Raw genomic sequence first — 23597 nt, 5'->3', positions numbered from 1 at the left:
AGTAATCAAGTAAAGACGTTTTCGTTGTTCTGATTGTTCATTGTTTTTAGTTTGTTTGAGCCCTTTGTGTTGATAACTGTAACAATAAAACGTTGTTTTATATCTAGTTTAATAAAAATAGAGTATATAACTGATATTACTGGTCCTATAATCTTATTTTAAAGAAATATACTTTATCAATTGTTTTGTGATTATATTATACTTCGTGTGAGTTTTACAGAGAGAGTAACAATGTGAGTACCTACCTATATTCTTATACACAAGTAGTCTGTGTCAATATTTTTCAATCTGGGGGAAAGGGATTGTTAGCAATGGAGTTTGATAGCCCCATTGCTAGCAATATGCTTTATTAGGTCGACCTCCACGTGGTCATTCGTCACGATGGGCTAACTGACCTGCTTCATCCTCACCTATCATCCCTCATTGGTGCCCCGCCAGTGTATACCGATAGCACAAGCGGGGTTACCATTTCTCTATCACCCATTTTAAAAAATATATATCATATGACTGATGGCTATGTACCTACTTAAAGCAGCGTTTAAAGATTTTGTAGAAAATTAACCGAATATTTTCTTCGGTTCCAATAAATTGTTTGTGTTTATTACTCGTATTCCCAAGTCTTGCCGAGCTTATCTTATCGACCTTAGATAAAATGACAAAGAGAATTAGTGTTTAAAATTTTTTTTTTCCAATGAAAAACGTTTTTTTTTTTTAAAGAATAAAAATGGAATGGTGATTTTGCATTGGTTTGTGCATTATTTCTATTCTTTGTGCGTATCCTGTATAGGACTCGGCGTGAAGATATACCTACTACCCTACATACGCTAAACCGGCGTAATAGACTTTTTCGAAAATATATCTATTTTCTACGGATCCGTGATTTATGGATCTTTACCTGAAAAGCATCGTGGTTAATTCCTGGTGATGATAAATCAAGTGATTGCCTATTTTCCTCGCCTATCATCATTTACTGGTGCCCCGCCAGTGTATACTGATAACGAAGACGGTTACCATTCCATTTTTGTCCATTAAAACGATCTGCTATCTTTTTTTTTTTCAGGACATCACCTGTAACAAAATTTAAGTTCACCCAACAGCAACAAACTCCTGTATTTATCGGCTCAGAATTTTACAATGTATACAAAAGTTCTGAATTTTTGCAAAGCAGCCACAACATCGATCGCATTCTCCATCAAGGTTACGAATTGAGAAAATTACTGAAAAATAAAAAACCAGGCGAAATAGTAGAAGTGGTTGGGATGTGGCTGGCACCTAAGTTTGTTTTTATTTTTTCATTTGTCCAAGTTTAATTCTTTCCCAGGTAGTTTATAGTAGTACCTTAAAATTACGTCTTTGGTCTCATACTTTAATGACGTAATTTTATGGACTGTGGATACTGGCTGTATCCATCCAAATATATAATATATTATATATTTGGATATAATAAATATATAAAATATTACTGCACCGCACTGCAATCCAAATGTTATAATTTTTTTTGTTTTATTGTTTAGAGATAACCAACGAAAAAAGTATTTATTTAGATAATAATTTTCATTAACATTTCATGTTAGATATATAAATCGAGCTTGTAGTCATTCCATGAGATAAATGACAATTAAAATAGGTATTAAAAAAAACCACATACGTTATGGAATAAAAAAAATAAAGTTGTCAACTGGCTGACGTCTTTTTTATACTTTTTTTTATATTCAAATAAATAACAAACGACTTATGTAAAAAAAAAAATAACAAGATTAATATAGATGTAAAAGAGCTATTTTGCTATTTTGAAAACGTAACGCTGTTTACATCGGCAAGTGTTGGTAGAGAAATATTCTATCTAGTCTAGATGATATTGACTTGTAACTTCTTCGTAGTTCGAACTGAACAACATTTAGTATTTTTTTATACCACTGAGGTGGCAAACAAGTATACGGCCCACCTGATGGTAAGTGGTTACTGTAGCCTAGTATTCGTACAGTTAGACCAGACAGACTAATATTTATTTGCGACGTTCTTTCATTGCCTTGACTGGAATAATGTTTGTTTAGAATACAAAGTCATAACATGAACTCATTTTTACATTTATAATATTGTCTAACATTTTCCTAAACATTGACCGGGATCAAATACTGTATAGCATTATAAGTCCGTCTTTAATACAATACTAGTCCTTACGGCTTCTTCAGCGTGAGATTAAGCTCGATTAGGTTAAAAACTAGCCTATGTTCTACTTAAAATGAAATTTGGTACTTCAATTCAAACGTACACATTTGGGATGAAGTACCAAATTTCAAAACTATTGGTTGAACCGTTATGGCGCCAAGAGGTAACAAACAAACGAATTTATAATATCAGCAAGGATATTTTAATAATAATAATAATAAACTCTTTATTGCGCACAGTAGAGATGTATAACAAACAAGATCACAGAGTATTTATACAGAAACGCAGACAGTTGAGGTTGCTTTGCAACATTTTCTCTCTTCTTATTAGCATATACAAAAGAATGCGCTACCCATGGACATAAGACAAATTATTTTTAAGAGAAAAGTCTACGAATATCTCTATCGTTGTTTATTTGTGTTATCGTATATAATCTAAAAGCATGTATCTCTTACAGACAATATTTTTTTTGTAATGGGATTAATAAAAAATAAATAAATATTTTGTAATGTGACTAATAAAAAATAAATAAATAACATAATAAATAGTACTTTAGGCGTGGTACCTACAACATCTGGTACCTACACTTCTTTATTTATTTAGCTTATTATTACACGTAATATATAAAAATATACAATGACAATTAGAAATTAACCTTCAGTAGGATTTAATGGTCGAGGGATGGACAGCAGCGTCCCTATTAAAACGTCACCAAAGTCACACGTAACTGCGAATACCAACCCAAGCGTGGTAAATACTGGCAAAACCCTCCCCAAGGGGCAGGCTTATGTATAGCAGTGGACAGTAAATGGCTGATATGATGATGATGATGATGCAGTAAGATACAGAGTAGGTACAGATAAAATATAGAAATAAAAAGGTAAGCACTAGAAATGGTAATGTCCGATATATATATATTGAGGTCTTCTGGACATTAATAACCACCGATTGCAATATCGCCCATACAAGTCAGATATATCACTATATAATATATAACAAAGTCACTGTCGCTGTCTGTCCGTCCCTATGTGTGCTTAAATCTTTAAAACTACGCAACGGATTTCGAAGCGGTTTTTTTTTAATAGATAGAGTGATTCAACAGGAAGGTTTATATGTATAATACATGCATAATATTGTAGAGAAACACTGATAAATTTAGAGGTTTCTAATTTGTTGTCGTAAATAAACACATTTTTTGAGTTTACACTGGCCAAACCCCACGAGATAAATCAAAATAATGTACTACAATATTGTACACCTTAAAAAGGTCAATAAAAAAGTCCGCGATGGTATGTCTATCTCTTATAGATAACCCACAATAACCATTTTTTTATCCTTTACATTTTACGAGAAAAAATGGCTTATTTACAAAGTGATTTTAAGCAATACAGCATTAATTTTTATCGTATTAAGTACCTTAAATACATTGTCCATTTAATATAGATCAATATGGCCCTACAGCATGTAATTTATATATATATATATATATATATATATATATATATATACATATATATATATATATATATATACTAGCGACCCGCTCCGACTACGCACGGGTCGTAAGTATATATTACTCACGAGCCGGTTCTAATCGATAATCGATATCTATCTATTATTGGGCCAATAAATATTGTAACTACATGTATAGATATAAGGCATTATAGTATAATCATTAATCATTCTTTTATCATTATAATTGTATTCACTAATATTTTTATTTCCTGCTACAGTTCTCCTTTACGTATAAAAAATACGGGCATTGGTGTCCCAGTGGAAGATATGGAATTCACCCAGAATCGTCTCAAAGGTCTAGTAGCCGCGTTTGTATATGACAACCGTCAGAAATTCCCCAACATAAAAGCGGAGGAGGCGATAATGCTACGTTTAACTTGGGACAACGGAGACGCTGAAAAGTGTAAATTGTACTTGTCCGCCGTCGCCGGCGCTGAGCATTTCGACGAGCAGTTCTCGTATTGGCCCCTCATGTGCGCATTAAGGAAATTGCAGCTTAAGAAGATAGACGAAAAGTCCGTTATGAAAATTGCTAAGAAAAAAAATAAAAATGGCGTCCGCTTGGCGCATATCCTGCGGCAGAATTATGACGAAGTTAGACGTATGTGGAAATATTTTCCGGACGCCGAGGATTTCGATACGTCTATCGGTCTTACTGTAATGTCGCCGGAATTGGTCAACATCTTTCTGAAAGTTTGAATTCCGATTGTCTACTTTGTGGTTATTGACGATATGATTGGCAAAATGTGATATACTTTTGCATATTAACAGTAATACATATGGCCTCTTTAATCTTTAGTATAACGGTCATATATTTTATTGTATTTTTTGTCTCTTTTTATTATTGTTTAATTAATAAAAGAGTATTGCACTTGACCCATTAAAGCTTATTTTTATTAAACGTTGCATATTATTTACAATCAGATAAAATATAATTATAAATAAAAATATAAAATCAACAAGTTTTCTGTCTGATCTGAGAGTTGAACTTGAAGAACGATCACTGAGGAAGGAAAGTTCTCGTAAGTTAGCTTTCACACTAGTATCTATGTTTTGAAGTTTAATATCTGTTAATCGATTATCGTTGCTGACTGTACTAGTAAGCGCAGTATATACAATACTGGGCTTACTGTATATCCGCTGAGTGACAAGCATAACTGTATTGCAAGCAGTCAGTCAGTGAACGCAGCCCCATCAGGACCGTTCCTTGTGACAATTTATTTATTTATTTTACACTTTATTGCAACATTTATAAAATAGTAAATACATTTAACTGTAATAAAAAATGATACAATTTATGGAGATCCATGTCCAGTGAGATTTTTCAATGACTTGGTTAAATAAATCAAGCTTTTGTTCCAAAAATAAAATCAACTGCTACGATTGCGACAAAATTAGTATTGATACAACAACCCTAACTCTGGCAAAAAAAATTATCAAAATGGTTCAGAATTGAGAATATATTACAAAACACACAAGAAGTAAATAATAATTTGAAACCACAACAAAAAACAGGATTTCAAACGTGGCAAAACCAGTTATTTCGGTTTCTAAACTATTAAGCTGATTTTGATAAAGAAAATATACAAGACCAATCTAACAGCACATCCTTTCAAATAAAAAAAATAAGAATTTTCCAAATCGGTTTGTAAATGACAGAGCTACGATGTAGAAAACCAAAAAACCGAATTTACCTTATTGGAAGTCGATCGAAAATACAGGCAAATCGAAATACTCTGTATTTTTTTATGAATTTACGTGAATTTACTGGGTACAGAGGAATAACACCTGAGTCCTCAGGAATGGCAACGTATGAGGGGTATCATGGGCGAAACAGTATACTCTGTTATGTCCATGGTTCTGTTCATGTCTATAGGCGACGGTTACCACTTTTCATCAGGTGAGTCGTCAGCTTGTTTGCCATTCTAAGTTGTTGTATATTCTAAGTCTTAAAAAAAAAATTACAGTTGAATGAAACAACATTTATTTTAAAGCATTTTTATTGATTTCAAAAATAACTAGGTTCATTTAATCACGCAGTAGTACTAAATCAAAATATACTATGATAAAATACACACAATACGACAGCAAACTGCTCGTGACGATCAAATTTATACATATATATGATATCATTTGTATTTCAATTCAGTTCTAACATCTTATTCTGTAGTAGTTATTACCCATCTAACTAATATAATACCAGTTTAAAAGGTATCCATTCAATTTCTAATAAATCTACTTACTTGCTAATTTGTTTTAACATTGATATATGTGAGTTAAATGAAATCAATGACTGCCCTGACACGATTACATGTAAATCTTTCACAAAACAAAGTATAAAAATGGCTATAATGTTAACCAGAATGTATTTATACAAAAGGACTAGAGGTACTGGATAACGCACTAAAACAAATATGTATATATCACTCTCAGCCCCGTATATCTTTAGTAACAGTATGGTATAGATCGTTTACATTTGCTATCGATATTCTGAACTCTATGGTACATACAAATAAAGTACTTAAATTTACCACCACGTTTCATTTTAGAACAATGCAGTAGATGTTCAAATGCAACAAAGACAGCCCTATTAGGATGGAAATATTTAATTAATGTGTTTGACGACTTAATTTGGTATTTAAAACATATAGAAATAAATACCAAACTAGTTAATATCATTATTGTACAGCTTTGTGACATTGCAAATGCTTTACACTTTTAGTACCTTTCAACTTTTTTTTATACCACTGAGGTGGCAAACAAGCATACGGCCCACCTGATGGTAAGCGGTCACCGTAGCCAATGAACGCCTGCAATACCAGAGGTATTACGCGCGCGTTGCCGACCCTGAAGAAACCTCTTTACCCCCTTTTGAAGAACCCCATGCTGTAGTCTCTTGGGAAAATCTCGGTAAGGAGCTCATTCCATGACCTGAGTGTTCGTGGGAGAAAGCATCTCTGAAACCGCGTTGTATGCGACCATTTCAACTGAGTATAATGGTATTATTTATTAACTTTTACCCGTGACTTCGTCCGCGTAACTGGGATAAAAGTAGCCTATGTCCTTCATCCTATATTGTTTACACCAAACTTTAGTGATTGGTTAAGGCGCTTTAATAAAACAAACAAACGCACTTCCACATTTATAACATTAGTAATGATTGGACAGCAATGTACTACTTCAGAAGCATATGCTCAGGTTCGAACTTTGAGGATTCAAAATTGAATGTACACTCATCTCGAATAAAAGTGAGTTTGTAAAATAACCAATAACTTGACTCTTGTTGACATGACAGATCTTTCAAGAGCTATAAAAACTATATGTGTTTGCTAAATTAAAATTGACTATTACAGATAAACTTTACTTACTTTTTAGAGGCGTAAGCCTATATATACACGTCTATATATTACGTCTGAATGTTCTAAAGTGTACACAAGTCATTATAAAATTTACATTACGCAACATATACTATCTCTTTTTCCATTTTTTTTAATTTTGTAACAACTTATGGAAATGCAACGGTAGGTAAAATGCGAAACAAAAATTACTGTCTGAATGCTTTTCCAATATAATAACCTTAGATTATCGATTGAATGGTTGCATCTAAAATAACATTAGTTAACGTAAACTTTAATATTAATAAAATGGCAACACCAACACAACCAAGACCATTCTCGAAGCTACAATTATTCCATTCAGGCCCTTACGCAATATCAATAAAAAATTACAATAAAATACCAATGAACTTAAAAAGTGAGGATGATTCTAAAAAATTTAAAATAGCTCTAAAAAAATATTTAATTACAAAAAAATATTATACACTACAGGAATTTTTCAATGAGAAAATTTAATTGTATTTGTACCTATTGGTTTCAATGTAATAATGTTTTATTTATTTTATGTTAATCGACGATACATATATATAATGTAAAAATTTTGTTATGTACTTTATGCAATATTTATTAATGTGCTTGCTGCGCCCTTCCAGGGTTCATGTTGACTCTTTACTTTTAATAACTTAAGACCTATATTGTTACAACATGAAATATCAATAAATAATTGAATTGAATTGAATAGTTTTATATACTGCCATATATAAAACAATTGAATTGCGGTCTTTGAATGTTCATATCTTGTAAAAGCGATACCTCTAGATGCAACCACTTGAATCTGTGTTACCAACTTTATTCATGCCCTGATTTTCCTTGTAAATATTAATGTATGTTTTAACAGATTATTTATGGGGTGATATTAAATTATATTACGGACGTATAGTTGTTAACATTAATCAATAAAACTCACTATTCGTATTATCGTTGAAATTAAGTGGCCGATTACCATCAATTCCTGCATACATTATTAGCGCATATTTTGAGCAATATTTTAAAACATGTTTACATATTATATTTTACATATTTGTGATCATGAGGTAAAATCATTTATTAATCATATTATTTTTATTATTAATTTAACATTGTGTATTTTTAACTGTACATTTTTATAGCCTATAATATTCACATCAGTTTTATAAGAATACAGCATGAAAATATTTATAATTTATACACCAATATAGAATTTCGATTAGATAATATTTATGTACATATTGGGAAACTCTATAAATCAATGACTCAATTAAATACTTCGTTTAAATAATTTGTCTGTTACAAATCAATATATATAGCAAGTATATTTTCGATATAATAAGTTAACTCGAAATAAATTGTAGACATTATAAAAATTAATTCCCGCTTTATTCATGAATGTTTTAAAACAATTTAACTAAATAAAATCATTGATTTATTACTAAATTTATCGACAGTTAAAAAACAATAATATACACGAAACAAAAAATCATGAATTTATTTATAATCGATTATCGTAATAAAGTAAAAAGTAGCCTCAAAAATTCGCATTTAAATTACATCATTCCAAATCTACTCCATTCTGAATTTATATGTAGCATACATATAAATTCTTACTTCTCAAAATCTAATTAGCGTCAAACGACGCCAGTCATACAATATTTACTTGATGTGTTCATGATGATATCATTTCTAAGAAATGCCAAACTCCAAATTGTTGTTATCTGTTTATATCAGAATTACATTCAAATAAAAACCTTCAATCACAATTGGCATGTAATTATATTCTAAATATCGTTTGGTGTTACGCAAAAACTTATTAAAATCAGTCGACGAACTATAACTCATCTTGTAGTAAACGATACCCTAGACTGTTGACACTAGATGGCGACACCTCCACACGAGTAATAGTAATAGTTTATAATACTAGTTCCCATATGAGCACAGCTTCTCGTAATATGGCATTTAAGCGCTTTATAAAATGGACTTGTAAATGGATGGATAGCAATCAGAGGTCTACATAACGTGTTGGCTTTTACACGGTGAAATAGACCTTATTTTTATATGGACAGAGTTTAGAATCTATTGCTTATTTAGTAACGATACTTTGTCCATAAGACGGAGTCGGTTCGCAGTGGTATCCATCACGATGTCTCCCTTTCAAGAACTATCACTGATTATATATTTCAATACTCGTTTCCATCAGTCTATTTTTTAGAGACTAATAAACAGGCTCAATTGAAATGGGTCACTATATGGTCCAGAATAGCCTATATCAGGAAAATTGATATTCTTTTTTAATACCACTGAAGTGGCAAACAAGCATTCTGTCCATCTGATGATAAACGAATCCCGAAGTTTATGATTGCAAACACCAGGGTCATTACGCGCGCGTTGCCTACCCTGAAGAAACCTCTTTACCCCTTTTTTTAAAAACCCCATTCTATAGATTGTTGGAAAAACTTCGACAGGAAGTTCATTTCATAACCTGAGTGCTCGTGGGAGGAAACATCTTTGAAACAGCGCTGTACGCGACCATCCAGGCTCTAAGGTATGAGAATGAAGTTTCTGTCGGTGGAGAACTGTACGATGATATAAAGTATACGTCATAGAAAAGAGAGATATTCCGAACGTTACTGTAGCTGGAGTTCAGAACTATATAAAATTATCGGTTTAAGTGACTTTTCAGACAATAGAAATATCCTAACACGAAAGTAGTTACGTATTACAATAATTGAAGCTTGCTCTCTATATGGGTTCTACTGGTATATGACCCAAGAAAGTTACAACATATGTGGGTAAAAAGGGAAACATTTTCAAAATTATCATTGCCTATATGCATACACGAACAGGCTTTGTCTGAGGAAGCGAGAACTTATTCAGATTTACCATGACAGGAGTTCCACCTCTACGTAGTTACGGACTCAATTTGGCCTATGTCCATAATTCACTCGTCTAATATTTGTAGTTACATTTTTGGACTCTAGTGGCCTAGGACTGTGCCCTCAACTCGCTCGCTAAATATTTGTAAGTTAACTATAATTTTGGACTATGATTGTTCACTGGCCTCTGTGCGGTCCGAGTGGCCTATGTCCGGAAAAGTGGCAACACGTCCGGGAGAATAGAAACCGTGGTTACCGTGGGGGCTCAGTGCGTGATGACGGTCGCGTGGAGGCAGTGCGGCAGCACGTGGCGGTAGGGCAGGCGGTAGTTCTTGACCGTGCGCGCGGCGAGGCACTTGAGCGTGGTGTAGCGCAGCGGGTTGACGAGCGCGGCCAGGCTCTGGTGCGAGGCGCGCAGCAGCACCTCGGGCGTGTGCCCGTCGTAGTTCACCGTGTCCACGTGCGCGCCGTGCTGCAGCAGGGCGGTCACCACCTCGGCCGGGCACGGCTTCAGCTACACACAACAAACCACGCCGATCAGTAAACGGATGCCAAATTCTTCATTTTACTTGGTTCTTAGAGAAAGAATAGTAATGTGTCTTGCTACAATAACACTGATGATCTGTAAGCTGGATACATATATCCAGTCAGATTTCTGGTATCGTGTCGTCTAATTAATTAGATTGATTTAAATAATTAAGTATTTTTAGTTAGGTTAGTCTTAATAATCACAGTTTTCGATTTCAAGATTTTTGTAGAAATAAAAGTATGTTTTTAAATCTTTTGTTTTTTCAATAGGACAATTTTAATTTTTATCTTTTTTACACATTTTAAAATAGAATTAATAGAGAAAAGTATTAACAACACTACGCCCATGATAACCCCCATGCGTTGCTATTCCTGAGGACTCAGGTGTTATTCCTCTGTACCCTGTAAATTCACGCCATATCCCACCCTTCAAATCAAAACTCAGCCATACAAACACATTTGCTTCGCGGTAGAAACACAAATGGAACAGAGGAATATTTTATGAATAGTTGATTAAACTGGAGGGATGTGAGGTGTACCTTGCAGACGAGATGCAGCGGCGTGTTGCCCTCGGCGTCGCGAGCGTCAGGCGAGGCGCCGAGCCGCAGCATGAGCGCCACGAGCGCGCCGCAGCACGGCGCCGCCTCGCCCGCGCCGCCCGCGCCGCCCGCGCCGCCCGCCGCGCCGCCCGCCGCGCCGCCCGCCTCACCCGCGCCGCCCGCGCCGCCCGCCGGCAGCGCCTGCAGCCACACGCCGCCGCCGCCGCGCGCCGCCGCCGAGCACGCCACGTGCAGCGCCGACCGGCCCTGCCGCACCTGCCGCGCAAACGCACATCATGTCACAACCCTTCTGCTACATCCACATAAAAGTCATGTGGCAACCCTACTACATTTATGTAAAAGTATATAACAACCCTACTACATTCTCGTAAGGGTCATGTGGCAACCCTACTACATTCCCTTAAAGGTCATGTGATATCCCTACTGTATTGCCGTAAAGGTCATGTGACAACCCTAATGCATTCCTGTAAAGGTCTCGTGACATCCCTACTACATTCCCGTGAAGGTCATGGGACAACCCTCCTACATTCCCGTAAAGTCATGGTGACAACCCAACTACATTCCAGTAAGTCATATGACAACCCTACTGCATTCCCGTAAAGGTCATGTGACAACCCTACTACATTCCCGTAAAGGTCATGTGACAACCCTCCTACATTCCCGTGAAAGTCATGTGACAACCCTACTACATTCCCGTAAAGGTCATGTGATACCCCTACTACATTCACGTAAAGACCATGTTGGCAACCCTACTACATTCCCGCAAAGGCCATATGGCAACCCTACTGCATTCCCGTAAAGGTCATGTGATATCCCTACTATATCCCTGTAAAAGTGTAATGTAACAACCCTAATAGACTGCCATAAAAGTGTAAACCTTAATACGCCCTTTTTGAGAAACACCATGCTGTAGTCTCTAGAAAGATCATTCCACAACCTGGTGTTCGCGGGAGAAAACTCTTCTGAAACGTCATTGTGCGTGATATAGATTACATTATACTCATCATCATTTCAGTCATTATTCATCCACTGCTGGACATAAGCCCCATCATACTCATAAACTTGTTAATTTTAATCTTTCGCATTGTTTACACATATTTTAAATACACAATCGGGACTTAACGGGATGAAAAAAGCCTTTGCAGGTTAATAGTACCTACATACCTACTTTTTTTATTGTCGACGTTTCGACATGGATTGCACCGCGTCGTGGTCACAAAGTCCCAATTGTATATTTAAAATACCCATAAATTTGCTTTTAAATAAACCTGTTTACTCTAAAAAATTTCTTCAAAACACACTCACCTTAATATCTAACTTAACAAGTGAGTACACAGCCTTGTGGATCCTACGGGACACCTCCTCGGTACACTCTGGCTCGGAGAGCAATCTGGCCATCACGGTTGCTAGGTGGAGTGATATCACTAGCACCCTCTGTAGGGTTGTCAACGTCTGTTCCCTGTCGATACTGAGTTTCGAACATTCTAGTAGTTCCATGCCCCTGTCGATCTCTGATAACGCTTTAGTGAATACTGGCTCTACATCGTCGATCGTCACTGGTGGGACTATCCGACCTGCAAAATTAAAACATAATTAAAATTTGATTATAAAATTTTTTTAAGCATTTTTCACACATCGAATTATACTAATTTGCTCTCTAGGTACAGCAAATAGAGGTCAATGTACTGCTAGTAAATTGACCTCTTATCATTATATCAGCAGTTATCTGTCCACTACTGAACATAAGCCTCCTTAGAAGAAGGGTTTTGCTAGTAGTTGCTACACTTGGCAGGCGAGTTGGCAGCCGCAGTAAGGCTTTGGTGATGTTTAAAGAGGGACGCTACTGCTTGTCTCTCGACCATTAAGTTCCCGTAGTTGTCCCTTACGACATCCACGAATAAGAAGGAGTAGCCCATTCTATGCCAAGACCGCATGGTGTAGATGGAACATAGAATAGATTGGATAAAAGGACAATGAAAATATGGGAGTGAAATTACAGGATACAGAGGCATAACATCATCCTTAGTAGTGGCAACGCATAAGAAGTACCCCAGCCATAATAGTAATCTGTGACATGCACAGTGCAGTTCATGTATATTGTTTTTTTTTTTCTATACAACTTAGAATGGTAAACAAGCTGACGGCCCACCTGATGGAAAGTGGTAACCGTCGCCTATAGACATGAGCAGTACCATGGACATAACAGAGTATACTGTTTCGCCCATGATACCCCCCATGCGTTGCCATTCCTGAGGACTCAGGTGTTATTTCTCCGTACCCAGTAAATTCACGCCATATCCCACCCTTCAAACCGAAACACAGCCATGCAAACACAACTGCTTCACGGTAGAAACACGAATGGGACAGAGGTACCCAAGCAATCGACTTTTGTACAAAATATCCCTCTAGTTGCCATTTTTCATGAGGTTCAAGTACATATGACGATTGGAGGCGAGCATACCCCTAAGCGGTGGACGCGCGCGCTCGGCGAGCATGTAGGAGAATAGCTCGGCGAAGCTGTAGAGCGAGGACTGCGTGAGCGGCGACAGCGGCGGCAGCACGGCGCGCTGCATGTCGAGCGCGTGGTGCCACAGCTGGCGGCAGCGCGCGAAGCGGCCCGCGTCCGCGTACACGGCGCCGCGGTACCGCACGTAGTACGACGTGTCCGGGTGCGCCGGCCCTGCAGCACACCACACACGTCACAAACACCGGACGATACTTTATATAGTGTCCCACAAACAAAACCGACTTTAATTATGGCAATAACAGCTTTTGGGGGGAAAGGGATTGTTAGTAATGGGATCTAACAGTTCCATTGCTAGCAATGTAGGGTACATTATATAAACATTAAATAAACTCGCATATTACTTCTCGCCTTTAGGGATACGTATAGGTTACTAGCAATCCGTCCCCGATTTGCACAGATTGACGAGTAAATAAATAATCTTATATATAAAATTCTCGTGTCACGGTGTTTGTTACCAAACTCCTCCGAAACGGCTTTACCGATTTTTATGAAATTTTGTGTGCATATTGGGTAGGCCTGAGAATCGGCCAACATCTATTTTTAATACCCCTCAATGATAAGGACGACCCACCCCTAAAAAATTTATTTTTTTGTCAATTTTTTTTATTTTTATTTTAATATGATTTAGCATTGAAAAATACATACAACTTTAAATTTTCATCGTTTTACGAAAAACCCCTGTATTTTAATCGTTATTTTTATATTTCGCAATAAGTAGTAAAACAACGTTTACTGGGTCAGCTAGTATTAAATAAAATACAGCCCATATTACTGATATTGATAATGAAGTTGAGTAGGGGGAAAGGAATTGTTAGTAATGGGATTTAAACAGTTCCATTACCAACAATATACCCTATCAGGTCGACCTCCACGCGGTTCTCCCTGGAAACCATCGTGGTTAATTCTCACGGAATTATACACATAATTACGCCACCTCTGGTACACAGACAGTCAATGATATTTATGAGAAAAGAAGATAACGAAACCTCTGTCTGTGGTACTCTGTAACTATGGTTATATTTTTAGACAATTGTTTTTGTTATATAACACATCCCACCTGGGGGGAAGGGATTGTTAATAATGGGGAGGTTAATCCTCATTGCTATCAATATAGGCTATATATCAGGTCGACCTTCACGCGGTTCCCCCTGGCAGTTATCGTGACTAAATTATCGTTAAATTCGTCACGCTGGGCTAACTGACCTACCTTTTTATCCTTACCTATAACTTCTCATTGATACCCCGCCAGTGTATACCTATAGCGCAGGTGAGGTTACCATGTCATTTTCACCCATTAAAAAAAAAAACACCTTTTACCTTCATACGCTATTTATCATCTAAATGACTTGTCATGATTAACATCTGTCAAGATTATATCCACATTAAATGATCTACACCTATTTTGTTTTAATATCAGATAAGCTTCAGCGTCAGCTCGTATGCCATTCTAAATCATGTACAAAAACCTGCCTGCAATGCAACCCACCGAGTATCCTCTCCCTGATGACGAGCGCCTGCATCCTCATCGCGTCAGGGTCCGCGAGGATCTCCTCCAGCTGTTGCACGTCGCTCGGCTCCACCGCGAAGTCGTACGCCTCTATACGCGGCACGTCCTTCGGCTTGGGGATTGGCTCGCTGCCGTCGGCAGGGAATCTGTAACATTACGATATAATAATTAAGAAATCTGTTTAAAAACTGAGGACATCAGGACAGGAGTTACGGTTGAGACTAGTAGAGTTATTGTCAAGACAAATCATACGAGCCCAAATACGACGAAATTATTATGTGTAGTTCACGAATTTTTATGGCCACTTTCCGTCTTCATCACCAGACGAGCTCGATTGTACCATAAAATGCCAAATATCAGCACAATTGGACATCAGCAAGTGACAAATTAAAATTGCGCTGGCAATGGTCTTTGTCACTCAAGATATTATATGGATTGTAACAACACCCTACACATAGAAATCTTACAGGAATTTAGAAATTATGGTAGAATAAAGCAACTCACATATTGAACCTAGAAAAATTTACACTTCTTTTTTAGCAGTGGTAAAAAAATCATGAACATACCAGCCTTAATCAGTACACAGCTGAACATAAGCATACCCCATAGATTGGAATAAGAAACAATTCCGAGCCACCTGCATCCACCCACTCTTTGCAATGTATTTAAAGTCATCACTTCATCTAATGGTTGGACGTCCTACATCTTGGTTTGCCTTTACAGAATCGTTAGGCAAGAACCTTTCTTCACATCGATTGTCAATTCCTAACCATGTGACCAGTCCATCACCAGGTTAGCTTACTTATCTTTTGGACTATGTAGGTCACACACTATAACAAAACTCCGAGCATAATCTCTCTATAGCTCGCTCAGTAACTTGAAACTTTTAGATACAGGTAACAGGTACAGGTAACGTAGTTTCGACTAACCTGTCATCCATCGCCCGCTTCCACAGCGCAAGTGCGCCGACCATGTCTCGCCGCTTGTCGACGTACGTCGCGCCGAGCAGCTCCAACGCATCGATACGCTGCTGCCTCGTAACTAATCCATATTCTACGCTAATTAAATGCTCCACTATGTGTGTATGGCCTGTGACTGATGCGGCTAGGAGAGGGGTCATACCTGCAATACAGAAAAAATATACTATATTTATTCTTTATTTATTTATTGCAATTATATTACAGGTGGAATAATAATTATAACAATAGTTTATTGCCCCCAAAAATAAGAAAAAAGAAAATGAAAAAAAAAAATAGTTAATTCAAAATCTTGAAAAAGTCATATGGGATCAACCGCTACACACTATCGATTGAAAATAGAATGATCAAAATCGGTACAGAATTGGTGGAGATATTGTATGAAGTATAAATAAAACGAATGATGACAATGACATATATATCATGAAATTGAGAATCCTTAAGAAATATAAAGTTCCTAGAAACACTTTAATTCTTATCCTCTCATTCATAAAAACAAACATCTCATAAACCTATTTCAGCCATTGAACTGTTTTGTCTATTTTTCTTTTGCGCTTAATTCTCTGTTTAAATAAAAATGACAAAACAGTGTATTAAGTAGTTGACAGAAGGTTTTAGTTTTTAAGAATAAGGATGATATATATCTGAATAGTAACACTAAAAAAGGGTTAAATGTAAACTTTCTTATAAAACAACTAACTAATATTGTATGTGTATTTTATAAGATCTCAGAATTAGTGAAAAAGAGTAAATGAAGCGTCTAAATATACAACATTCATACCTATTTTAAATTATTTTAAAACTTGCCAAGTTCAAATACATCAAGTGTACTCGAATTGTCTAGCAGGCTAGCATAATCTAGGAAGTGTTCGTGATCTATTAATTTCAACAGTTTGCTTATACATCCGAACTAATTTGCAAAAATTTATTTCTTAATTTGACTGCAGATTGAACACGAAACATTAATCAAACTCAAACAGCATGCCTACACCATAGAGATTGGCACTTTTCAATGCATACCATTATGTACTAATTGTAAAACAAATCTTCTAATATTAGAACTGGCAACATTTATGCCTCTTACGATTTATACTCATGTCCTAATTCGTCACGATGAACCAACTGACCTGAGGCCTACCATGAAATGTTTTCCGAAATTTCGGAGCCGAACGAAACACAAATTTGATTTTAAAATTACATAATACTTACCGTTTAAAAACATTAAAAATATTAAAATATTATTCCTTTGGACTTTTATGGTAGGTTTTATGACGAACTAAATGTTAAGCTCCATTTAGGTATGAACGAAGACACGAAATTAAGTCCGAAACTTCGGAATTTCATTTCATGGTAGGCCGCCTGATTTCATCGCCACCTATCCTCCTCACTGGTATTTCAGTATTCTTTTTATAAACGGCGTTTACACCAGCCCGTCAAATCCAAATACTTCCATGCATGTACTCACATATTTAGAAAAAACAAACTTATATACTGACCATAAGAATCAACATCCATTGTAGCGCCGTGGCCCAACAGCATCTTGAGTATATGTAGAGACCCGCTCTCGGCACAGTCGTGTAACGCTGTGTTGCCTTTGACACTTTTCCTATTAACATCTGCGTTCAGCGATAGTAGGTATTTGGCAATTCTTATGTGACCTTTATAACACGCGATCATTAAGCACGTGTGTCCGTGACGGTTGGCTATTTCTATGTCTGGAATTGAAAGAAATTATTTTGATGTTAAATCAAAATTCATACTATTTATAGGTTTTTTTTTATGGGTGAAAATGGCATGGCAACCCCGCCTGCGCTAACGGGATACGCTGGCGTAGCACCAGTGAAGGGTGATTGAAGAGAATGAAAACAGGCTAGTTAGCCCATCATGATGAATTCATCAGGAATTAACCATGATAGTTTCCAGGGGGAACCGCGAGGAGGTCTACCTGGTTGGGTATATTGCTAACAATGGGATTCTCAGTCTCCATTACTAACAATCCCTTTCCCCCCACTATTTATAGGTTAGAATAATACTGTTATATACATATAATAAAAATAAAACAGGCCACCCCTTCCTTTCCCGTGGGTGCTGTAAGAGGCGACTAAGGGAGGGCGAGGGATGGGCAGCAGCGTCCCTTTTAAAACATCTCTAAAGTCTAACTGCGGTTGCCAATCCGTCTGCTAAGCGTGGCAATTACTGGCAAAATCCTCCTAGAAGGAAGCTTAGGTTCAATAGTGGACAGTCAAAAGCTAATATGATGTAGATGATGATATGATAAAAATAAATAATTCTATTTTAAATGTATAAAGGTTAAAGTTTGTATAAAAGCCATCTGCATTTTATGGGTAACATTGTCCCATTGGCTTTTCTGTCGCTAACCAGTTGTGTTTGCATACCAGTGCTTCGGAAGTGTGGTCGGAAATTGGGCAATATATTCGTACGTTGTCTGAACTAATATTTTTTATATAAAACAATGTGTGCAGAGAGCGACCTTGTACAAAAGTGGTTTGCTTGGGTACCTCTGTTTCATTCGTGTTTCTACCGTGAAGCAGTTGTGTTTGAATGGCTGTGTTTCGGTTTGAAGAGTAGGATATGACGTGAATTTACAGGGTACAGAGGAATAACACCTGAGTCCTCAGGAATTTGCAACGCATGGGGGGTATCATGGGCGTAACAATAAATATAGTCTGTTATGTCCATGGTACTGCTCATGTCTATAGGCGACGGTTACCACTTTCCATCAGGAAGGTCATCAGCTTGTTTGCCATTCTAAGTTGTATAAAAAAAAAGCTATTCAAGAAAGTATTGACTAGCTTTATTTTTACTCGTATAACTTGGATACTTTGATTTGAACAAGGATATTGATTGCTAATCCAATTTATCTCTTCAGTCGTACACTCCTGACAGAATGGTCGTGGTTTTCACAATGATAGTGGATCGTCGATGAGGCCCTCCTTCGCGATTGAGGTCCTTGCAATATGTCTCCATCTGCTTCTGTTCGCCGCCGAGCGAGAGCATTCCACAACAGACTACTGTGTGGCCGTTTTGATGAGGTCAGTCTATCACGTTGGTGATCTACCCCGAGAACGTTTGCCTTGTATCCATTTTATACGAGTATAAAAATAACTCAAAACCATTGACAAAGTGGCAACAGTCGCCTATAGACACGAACAACACCGACGATTTCAATTCCACTATGACGCCTATGCTCATAGTTTTTACATCATGTGAATTCACTGCTAGAGACTAAGGTGTTGTCACTGTACCCTATAATTTCACTGTCACATCAAACCCTACTATTCAAATCGAAACACAGCAATGGGCAATGTTTCATTCAGCAATTTTGCCGTTTCGGGCAAAAATAATATTTGCTCGACTTGCCCCACTCAGATAGCCCCTATAATAGTGAGATAGCCTAATTAAAACGAAGCTCGAGTAACTCACCGGCGCCATTTTCGACTAGGAACTTAACAATATCGTAGTGTCCATCGAAGCATGCCGCTCTGAGCGGTGTGCTGTGCGTGCGGGTGGTCGAGTTAACGTTGGCGCCTGCGCGGACCAGCAGCTTGACCAGGGGCAGGTGGCCCGCGGCGGCTGCGCACCACAGCGGAGGCGCGCCCTCTATCGTCTCGCCGTCGAATGTCACTGTAATAGATAAAAATAACCAAATTAGGAGATGCTGCTAGTAATCGTATAATCTTTATTGCAATTGAAAAAAAATACAGCGGAGAAAAAGATCATGCTGATAAGCCTTATCTTTTCTCTAGCAAATTTAACATTTTGATAACAGTTTATAATTAAAATTTTACCAGAGGAAGACTGTATAAAAATCGTTGGATACCTCTAACTCGTGTTTCTGTGGCTAAGAAACTGTGCTTTCATGGTTGTGTTTATTTTAAACGATGGAATACAGCAATGAAATATCAAGGTACGAAAACTAACTTCTTACTCCTCGAAATTGGCAACGCATAAGGATTAAAGGAAAGGGATTGTTAGTAATGAAGTCTAGTTCCCTCATTGCTAGCAATACACCCTATCAGGTCGACCTCCTCGCGGTCCGACCTGGAAACTATTATGTTTCATTCCAGATGAGTTCATCACGATGGGCTCACTGACCTAACTTTTTATCCTCATTAATCATCTCTCATTGGTATTCCGCTAGCGTATACCGTTAACGCAAACGCGGTAGCCATTCCACTATCACCCATAAAAAAACACACGAGGGTTGTTTGGATATTACAGAAACACAGAAACAATACACGGCTACAGAAGACGAATATCACTTGATGATAATCCACCTGAAGGAAAGTGGCAACTAGAATATTTAGTTTTAACATTAAATTATTTATATATAACGTATGTAAAAATAATTATTAAATTTCAAAACTTTTTTTGAATAGACCGGTGTTTATCTTTTTTTTTTATTTAACTCCAGCAACATCGGAGGAACTGCTGGTGTGCTGCTAGTCTTTTAAAAACAAACAAAAACTCTTTTCTTGAAGGCTACGATGTCGTATCAGTACGGAAATACCGCTGCTGGCTGGATTGGATTTGGAGTGGATTCCAAAGCGCTGTTTTGCGAATTTCGAAATGATAATTAAATATGATATATAAATATTCATACACCGTATAGATCAGCATGTTTTTCATTGCGTTTACAACATAAACATACAAGGTATTGTGTTTATGTTACGTCACGTCTACAGTGAAAATAACTCGTCTCAACAATTAGTGGTACATACTCGTTTTGTAACATGAATGAATACAGTTCACAGCGATGAGTTCATGGGTATTTTTTTCTCATGTAAATGTCTAAATTGTGTAATAGGACTATGAATTGTCAATTTGTATCCTTCAAAGTTTGACAGACATTTCAGAGGCTTTATTATTATTAAGACATCTAAGATTGATTACTTACAAAAGAAATAAATTTAAAAACTTTTTTCGTATTGTCTTCTTCGAGCGTTATATCTGATGTACTGGGTTAGGAGGCACGGCAGCGCTCCCGCAAATCCGAACACAGCCGTACCACCTTTTCCTAGATCATTTATTGTCTCAAATGGCATATGTCAATGATGGAAATTTCCCTTTATACTCGTATTAGCCATGTATACTTGTTATATTCACTTTATGACCGTCCTAAAATTTACGCTGAGAATTTAGGATCCTTGAAATTAAAATTAATAATTTAATATTTAGTAAAAATTAAGAAATGTTTGCACGAAAAAAAAAATGCATCTGCGCAGACCAAAAAAGATCATGTTATTTATGTATTTGAAACGGTAACAAAATACAATGGTATTTTTGTTTAATTGATAGTGAGAAAGAGAGAGAAACAGGGGATCTTGCATAACATGAAATTCCGAATATTCGGACTCAATTTCGTGTTTTTGTTTATACCGAAATCGAGCAAGTAAATGGAGCTTAATATTTTGTTCGTCAAATCCTACCGTAAAAGTCTAAAGGAACAATACATTAACATTTTTAATATTTTTAAACGTTATGTATTATGTAATGTTAATATCAAATGCACGTTTCATTCGGCCCTAAAATTTCGGAAAACATTTCATGGTAGGCTCACAGAATCGTATTGAATGATTCTTTTTGTATGGTGGTTAGTATGACACTAACTTCATGACGATTAAAATTGCCGTATTTTAATGCAACAAAATCTTGTACCCAAAAATAAGAAATCAAACAATATTGAACATTTTTTTTATACAACTTAGAATGGCAAACAAGCTGACGGTCCACCTGATGGAAAGTGGTAACCGTCGCCTATAGACATGAACAGTACCATGGACATAACAGAGTATACTGTTTCGCCCATGATACCCCCTATGCGTTGCCATTCCTAAGACTCAGGTGTTATTCCTCTGTACCCAGTAAATTCACGCCATATCCCACTCTTCAAACCGAAACACAGCCATGCAAACACAACTGCTTCACGGTTGAATCACTAATGGAACAGAGGTACCCAAGCAATCGACTTTTGTACAAAGTCTCCCTCTACCTCTGGTAATAAGAAATCAAAAAATATTTAACATAACGAGTATATCTGTATGGGCGGGCACGATTGCAACGTTTTATCGACTAAACGACTCTATTCCCAAACTGACAGTAGAGTTGGGAAAATATAATTTTCTTTAGCGAGGTGTGACATTGATTTATTGAGGTGCGTTGTGGCTCCACGCCAAACTATTGACGCAACGGGAAAGCAATTACTAGTCTTTTTTTCACAACGACTTCCAAAAGAAGGTGATTCTCAATTTGCCTGATTTTTGTTTTCTCATATTGGTGGCATCTACTGTAATACAGTACAGTAAAGTCATAAGAATAAATATCCAATCTCTACTCTTTTGGTACTGTTATATAATCGTAGTAAAAAATCATTATCATCACAACAGCCGTTAACTGTCCACTGCTGAACATAGGACTCCCACCCCATAAGGGGACTTTTACTAGTAGTTGGCACGCTTGGCAGGCGGGTTAACCGCAGTTAAGTTCTGGTGATTGTAAAAATAATTACATTGATAGTTGATAGATTGATTTGCTATTGATTGGACAAATGGTCCAATCAATAGCAAATCAATAGCTATATTTATTACTAGTAGTTAAGAAGTAGGAAAACTAATAAAATACTAATAACTTCTAGATGGCGTATCTAGATAAAACACACACCCACTTTTTAAGCTAAACTTTTAGAAATGTATGTGTGAACACTAACATTAAATTTCGTGCAGTAGTTTTTGCGTGATGCCGAAACAAACATAGAGACACGACATTTATAAAAATTACACTTTTGGTAGATATACCAAAAGTATAATTATAAATACTAATAGATATTAGTCTTATTAAGACTATCTTCCGCGTACAGACATCGTCCAGTTACAATTGTATTATATTATTAAAGAATACAACAAAACAAGGAAAATCCTCATTATGTCCTACTTAACTGACTTGCTCAACCAAACAATTGGAAATAATTATTGTTATGCTAATAGGTACACGATATATTATATATATAAACATGAGACTGTATATCTACTCGTATCTGTATATATAGTAAAACTGTGAACAAACCATCTTTGTACAAGCATCACACAAAAAATACTGGATGGATTTTGATGAAATTTAACGTAGTGGATAATCTTAGTATCAATTCCGCGTCCACCACCAAGATAGGTTAAAATATAACTTATTTTTATTTTCAACCGTTAACTATTCATTATAATATAAGAACCTTCCCCATAAGGGGAGTTTTGCCAGTAGTTGCCACGCTTGGCAGGCGGGTTACCGCAATTAAGCTTTGGATATGTTTTAAGAGGAACGCTGTTGCCCATCTCTCACTCTTCCTTAGTCGTTTCTTACGGCCCATTCTATGCCGGGACCACACGGCGAATTCAAATAACATATTCAGCAAAAAACAAATGTTTGCTTTACAGAAGCCTGTTGGTTTTTGCATGGAATCCTTTAATTCTTAAATTAACAGGAATACACTTGGCCAACAGCAAAACATCGGTAAGCAAATATTTGTCTTGAAGCTTGAATCTTTCTTTCTTCATATTAT

The 23597-nt window shown here is 36.7% G+C and overlaps 2 protein-coding genes across 3 annotated transcripts in view; one reads left to right on the top strand and one right to left on the bottom strand.

Moving 5' to 3' along the window:
- Positions 1-4585, top strand: LOC113516582 (uncharacterized). The gene is made up of 3 exons (XM_052896374.1): positions 1-233; positions 1061-1276; positions 3903-4585. Coding segments are annotated over exons 1-3 (699 nt in total). The 5' UTR covers positions 1-231; the 3' UTR covers positions 4384-4585.
- Positions 4586-5666: 1081 nt separating this feature from the next.
- LOC113510759 (protein fem-1 homolog CG6966) overlaps positions 5667-23597 on the bottom strand; it is a 91440-nt gene continuing 73509 nt past the window's right edge. For both annotated transcript variants that reach the window (XM_052896373.1, XM_052896372.1), the window contains 8 exons: positions 19472-19672; positions 17524-17742; positions 15980-16172; positions 15030-15196; positions 13478-13696; positions 12322-12590; positions 10996-11271; positions 5667-10442 (listed from right to left, as the gene is read on the bottom strand). In XM_052896373.1, the coding sequence (XP_052752333.1) occupies positions 10194-10442; positions 10996-11271; positions 12322-12590; positions 13478-13696; positions 15030-15196; positions 15980-16172; positions 17524-17742; positions 19472-19672 (1793 nt within the window). In that variant the 3' untranslated portion in view covers positions 5667-10193. The remainder of the gene's footprint in view (positions 10443-10995; positions 11272-12321; positions 12591-13477; positions 13697-15029; positions 15197-15979; positions 16173-17523; positions 17743-19471; positions 19673-23597) is intronic.

The sequence above is a fragment of the Galleria mellonella genome, unplaced genomic scaffold (genome assembly GCF_026898425.1).
Source record: "Galleria mellonella isolate WM207_F2 unplaced genomic scaffold, CSIRO_AGI_GalMel_v1 utg32, whole genome shotgun sequence".
NCBI lineage: Eukaryota > Metazoa > Arthropoda > Insecta > Lepidoptera > Pyralidae > Galleria > Galleria mellonella.
The sequence above is the reverse complement of the archived record's forward strand: the minus strand, read 5'-3'. Positions and strand labels throughout refer to the sequence as shown.